The 5,947-nt window shown below is 47.2% G+C and overlaps 1 protein-coding gene across 1 annotated transcript in view; it reads left to right on the top strand.

The window, feature by feature from the left end:
- The window catches only part of LOC105566770 (26S proteasome non-ATPase regulatory subunit 4), a 6,541-nt gene extending 2,017 nt beyond the window's left edge, over window positions 1-4,524 (top strand). Inside the window, exons 2-8 of the mRNA XM_012021044.1 lie at window positions 176-475; window positions 758-1,248; window positions 2,699-2,839; window positions 2,918-3,029; window positions 3,107-3,481; window positions 3,588-3,873; window positions 4,201-4,524. Of these exons, the coding sequence (XP_011876434.1) occupies window positions 176-475; window positions 758-1,248; window positions 2,699-2,839; window positions 2,918-3,029; window positions 3,107-3,481; window positions 3,588-3,873; window positions 4,201-4,406 (1,911 nt within the window). The 3' untranslated portion in view covers window positions 4,407-4,524. The remainder of the gene's footprint in view (window positions 1-175; window positions 476-757; window positions 1,249-2,698; window positions 2,840-2,917; window positions 3,030-3,106; window positions 3,482-3,587; window positions 3,874-4,200) is intronic.
- Window positions 4,525-5,947: the final 1,423 nt, after the last annotated feature.

The raw sequence follows: 5,947 nt of genomic DNA, 5'->3' as shown, positions 1-5,947 counted from the left end.
CTACCTGGGATATGGGACATCGGAGCGAAGTATAAAATATCTGCCGTTGGCATAGTCACGAGCGGCATTGTATTGTATATAGTTGCGTTGCGCAATCGCAATTATCTCCACTTATATAAAATTGACCGCACACGCATGCACGACGTGCATTTTGCATCTCTTTACTTTTCCCCAGGCAGATCCGCCGACCGGACTGGAGTCCGTCGTGTCGTCCACGGGACGCGACGGAAGCGAATACGATCTGTCCACCCAGCGGCAATCGATCGGCAAGAACGTGGAGATAATAATTCAGATCGATCCGGACAGATCGCCCGCGCGTGACGACGGGAATCACTCTGGGCCGGGCACGATCAGGAGCGAGCGATTGAGAGACGCGTTCGAGATCGTTTCGGAGGGGCAACGGCCCGCGCTCCTCCTCGCGGACCCTCCACCCGGGGTCCCGACGACCGCTCGAGGAACGCCAAGCTCGCAGCTGGTGCAAAATTTTCCTCAGAGTCTTTCGTAATTCTTTATAATTTTTATGCAAATTTCAGAATTTTTACGGTTTTTTTTCATAATTTTATAATTTCTCTCATATACAAAAGTTTTCGGATTTTTCATACAAATTGGAACACTTTTCAGAAGTACCGAGAAAGTTTATATCTTTGCTAGAATTTTTCATACGTATGAATTCTGAAATTTCTCATGGTACAGTTTCAAACGTTTATATCTCAGAATATTCACACGTATGAAACATTCTAAGAAAAATATTCACCAGGGGCGGCTGGAGAACCATTTAACGGAAACGGACGATCGCTCCGAGAAGAATGTCGTAACCAGCAAGGTCTCGAGGATAGCCCGAGACAGGGAGCCTATCCTCGGTAAAGAGGCCTCGCGGGACGTCCACGAGGAAGAGAACACCACTTCGATCGCGGGATCGATCTCGACAAAAGAGAAGGAGGAGGGCGAGGCGACGGAGATGGAGGAGGATTCGGCGGAGAACGCGACGGTACGCGAAAGCAATCGCGACCAGTTCTGGATGGGCAAGAGCAACGTGAGGTTCTCCCGCTTCAGCGAGGACGGCGCGACGACGGCCATCGCTCTGGTAGCGATCGGCGCGATCATGCTGCTGGTGGGCCCGGTTGTCATCGTGCTGCGGATCCTGGACGAGAGGAGGCAGGCGAGGAAGCTGATCGCGCTGTCGGCGAACGCGCGGGACGATCTGCCGCCGACATACGAGCAGGCGGTCCTCATGGACGAGGCGCCGAGGTATTCGACGCTCGCTCTCAACTACGATCGCACGCCGCCGCCCTCGCCGACTCTCTCGTCCACCTATGCCTTCTCGAGTGTCGCAACGTAGTTGTGTCCATGATGCAAGAATACCAGGGGCTCGATTCTTGAATTCACTCCAAGGAGAAATTCTGCTCTCGCAGAAAAGTTGAAAAGTCGATTGGTTGAAGACCGTGCGAATAGCCAGTCGACTCGCAACTTCTTTTCTGTAAGAGCAGAATTTTCGCACGCGTTTCCCCTTGGAATGAAATCAAGAATCGGGGCCCCAGGCGTAACATTCCCGTAGATGCGCACTCGTGACTAATTAGAAATTTGCCCCAAACTGCCTTCAAACTGCCTTCAAACTGCAGATCGTTGCGGTTGAACGCAGCAAGAACCAACGAACAATTTGCCCCAAAAATTGGTTATATGCGCAACGTTTCACCTTGTATTTTTACATTATGGTTTTATCCTAGACGGAACTGCCCCGCCTTTTTATATAATAAAAAACTTATCAAGAAACTGTCCTTTAAATTAGTTCTTTAAATTAATTACGTGCCAGACAGACAGGGGGAGAGAAGCGCAATGCGAAAGTCTCGGTTCGCGGCGAGACGAAAAAACGCGAGAAAGGTCCTTTCCAACGAATACTATTGGCAATTCTGTTTCGCGCGATCGTGCCAGTCGGATCAATCGCCGGTTAAATCGATCGGAGCTCGACGAATGCTCGCGCGGATGCCGGAGGAGCGTCAATGCGCGTATAATGCGCTTTAAGTGTACATTTAAATTCGCATTTAATGTATGTATGTATATTGTGCGCATTCCAAAAAAAAACTGTACCATTGACCCCCTATGCATAATTTTTCATACATAAGCATGTATAAATACAGAGAATTAAAGTCATATATCTCGAATGGCCAAACATGTTAAATACGCGCATCTTGAACACGCAATTGATGTTATTTTGAAGCCGATGCAAATAAAACGCGCGTGAAAAGAGCACGTTCCGTGCTCGTTGGCGTCCTCGGGTGGAGGTCGCTTTTTAAATGAACGCGCACGTGCGCAATGCGAGCCGCGAGCGATGGACATCGGCGGAGTCCAGCGCCGCCTCGCGTCGGGAGTCTCGAGCGAGCCAGTCGATCCATCCAACATGGTGCTGGAAAGTACGATGATATGGTGAGTCTTGCGTCCCACGGAAATTTCGCGATCCTATCGAGATTGTCCCCTCGTGATATCCCCGAGACACTCGCCGGGCTCGTTCGTCCGCGGCCGACAGATTACCGCGGTGTCCTCGGTCCCGAGCGGCGTTCGCGTTTGCAACTTTGAGGTTAGCGTAGTGACAATGACGTTGACACAAATCAAATCTCGGACGCATGCCCCTTCGCGAGACGAGACCTTTCCCACTTTGATCGTCGCGCGAGCTCGAGCTGAGGCAATCTCGATGTTTTTGCAGCGTCGATAACAGCGATTACATGAGAAATGGCGATTTCGTACCCACCCGGCTACAGGCGCAGCAGGACGCCGTCAACTTGGTGTGCCACTCCAAGACTCGCTCGAATCCCGAGAACAACGTCGGCCTCATCACGCTCGCCAAGTACGCCGAGTGTTCCATTTATCGCGTACGTAAACGTTTGTATACGTAGTGAGGTAAACGTAAGCCTTGTCTTTCTAGCGTGGAAGTGTTGGCGACGCTCACGAGCGATGTCGGCAGAATACTGTCCAAGCTCCATCAGGTTCAGCCGAACGGCAAGCTGGCTCTCATCACAGGCATTAGAATCGCCCACGTAAGTACAAGTTGTCTGGCCTGGTGTCGCAGCTGGGGTCTGTCGGGTGTGCGCTTAAAAAATTGCGGAACTTGCAGCTGGCGTTGAAACATCGGCAAGGCAAGAATCACAAGATGCGTATCGTTGCATTTATCGGAAGTCCCATAGACATCGACGAGAAGGAACTGGTCAAGCTGGCGAAGCGCCTGAAGAAGGAGAAGGTGAACGTCGACGTCATCAGCTTCGGCGAGGAGAGCATCAACAACGAAGTACTGACTGCCTTCGTTAACGCGTTGAACGGCAAGGACGGCACCGGGAGTCACCTCGTCACTGTTCCGCCTGGTCCGCATTTATCAGACGCCCTCATCTCCTCCCCTATAATTCAGGGCGAAGACGGCATGGGTGCGGCCGGCATGAGTGGCGCCGCGTTCGAGTTCGGCGTCGACCCGAACGAGGATCCCGAGCTCGCGCTGGTCAGTATCCGAGACATTTTGCACCGACGGTTTCCCTCTCTCCTTCTCTCTCCCCCCTGCGAGATTAGTGGTATTTTTGTACGCTATGTCGCGTTATTTTCGCCAGGCTCTGCGCGTTTCTATGGAGGAGCAACGACAACGTCAGGAAGACGAAGCTCGACGAGCGCAGGCGAACGAGACCGCCGCGAATAAGCAGCCGGAGACTATAAAGGAAGCTCCCAATGAGGAAGCTATGTTGAAACGTGCCCTCGCCATGTCCCTCGAAGGAGCGGACGACTCGACTGCCGCTAGTGATAACACTGCACCATGCAGAGGCAACGTGCCGGACTTTACTAATATGACGGAAGAGGAACAAATCGCTTTTGCTATGCAAATGTCCATGCAGGACCAACGTAAGTTTTCGACCAATAACGTTGTTCGCGACGTTTGCGTCAGTCCTAAGTTTTCCAACTGATTCCATTACAATTGCAATTCTTGTAGGTACAAGTTCTAAGCTTCTTGCTCTACCTCCACTTTGGTGGGCTGGATTTCTCTCCCCTCTTTTAACTTATTATTGTTAGCTCAAGTCCAATCGATTTCTCACTTGACAGGCGGCTGCTTTAGCACCGACTTATTTCCTTCGTTACATTGTATTTCTGGATATATGCGTAAATGCTGGTGCACGAATACAAATAACAATCTATTTTTGTCTAATTGTTATCTCTATTATTGCCACGCAGAGGAATTGGAATCGCAAAAGGAAGAAGCGATGGACGTGGAGGAGGATTACGCAGCCGTTATGTCCGACCCTGCTTTTCTGCAATCGGTCCTGGAGAACTTGCCAGGTGTGGATCCGCATTCTGAAGCCGTACGCCAAGCCGTCGGATCGTTACAACAGAACAAAGACAAGGAGAAAGAGAAGGAAAAAGACAAGGAGAAGAAATGAAAGGCCCCTTAGTGCATTCGTATTTACATTTGTGGCTGAATTTGACATTTTCCATTATTGTGTATGATATTGTAGCTGTTCTATCTTGCTTATGAAATATACTATCAATTTATCGAAACTGCCTAACTTAGTTTCAGCAGTGTCGCTTTCCGAACAGTCTCGATTGGCGTTTTTAGCAGCACCATAATCTGGAAAACTAGAGCGACAACACTATGTATTATTTAAATACACGTTTTTAAGAATTTCACTCTCTTGGATGAATTTATTTTCTTACAACTGCAAGACGAGGTAACTTTGATCAAATTCAAGATATTAGATATAAGAATTGACTATAAACAAGCCTTGGTGTGCATTCGGTGTGCACTAGTGCAAGCTGCCGAATTCGCTATAAGGCTTGTTTATAGTCGATACTTATATTTAAGAATAGTCTTAAATACTTCTTGAAATATTTCTCATACAGAAAAATGATCTGTACAGTATCCGCAAGGATCATTTTTTAAGCTCAATAGTTTTTGAACATGTATTTGAGACAAACTTAAATATAAGAATTGATCATAAACAACCCTAGTAGCACAGTGCATTGGCTAAACATTGGTCCAATGTTGGTTGTATTAAAAATGCATTGGCTGATATTGTCCAACGTAAAGCCAGTATTGGCTATGGAATGAATGTAAATATTGCACGATAATAATTATATAACATTAGATTTCTATTGGAAGTGCATTGGCCAATATTTGACAATGTAATAAGAATATTGGTAAATAGACATATTGGCTAAATAAGAGAAGACGTTCATCTTACGATATTTGGAACATACTAGATGCCAATGTATCGCGCTACTAGGAAAGCCTTAAGCCCGTGTCCCACTACGTATTGCGGACGCGGATTAGATTGAAATTTGACCAATCAGAGTAAAAGTTACTGAACTTAAGATTAGTAAACTTTACTGTGATTGGTTAAATTTCAATCCAATCCGCGTCCGCAATACGTAGTGGGACACGGGCTTTAGGCCGGTATTCATAGTAGATTCTTATTTCAAATGATTCTTATTTCAAATGATTCTGTGATTGGTCAATTTCTTCCGACACGACTTACTACATCCTATGTAGACCCAGCCTTAAGCCCGCTGCAGACGATGCTATTTTTCCTGCTGGATTGCTTGCAATCTAATAAATTACTATCGTTGCACCATTCAGCACTCAGGATTCCTAGTAATTTAGTAAATCGCAAGCAATCCAGCAGGAAAAATAGCATCGTCTGCAGCGGGCTTTAGTGTTGTCTTGAGTGGCTAATACGTCTCTCTGTGATTGGTTCAAAACCCATTAAGGCCGGTATTTATGGTCGATTTTTATTTCAAAATCATCGTAAGTGCAGTTGTCTTAAGACGTTAATATGGCTCTGTGATTGGTTGAAAACACATTAAGAGTATACTTAGATAATCTTAAATATACGAACGGACTATGAATACCGGCCTTAGTGTGTTCAGTGCGCACTAGTGCGAGTAACCGGAATTCGTGTGTGAGATCGTCCCACAGACTTCT

This window comes from Vollenhovia emeryi, unplaced genomic scaffold, assembly GCF_000949405.1.
Source record: "Vollenhovia emeryi isolate VEMERY1.0 unplaced genomic scaffold, V.emery_V1.0 DF939142.1, whole genome shotgun sequence".
Classification (NCBI taxonomy): domain Eukaryota; kingdom Metazoa; phylum Arthropoda; class Insecta; order Hymenoptera; family Formicidae; genus Vollenhovia; species Vollenhovia emeryi.
This window is presented reverse-complemented; position numbering and strand designations above follow the sequence as displayed.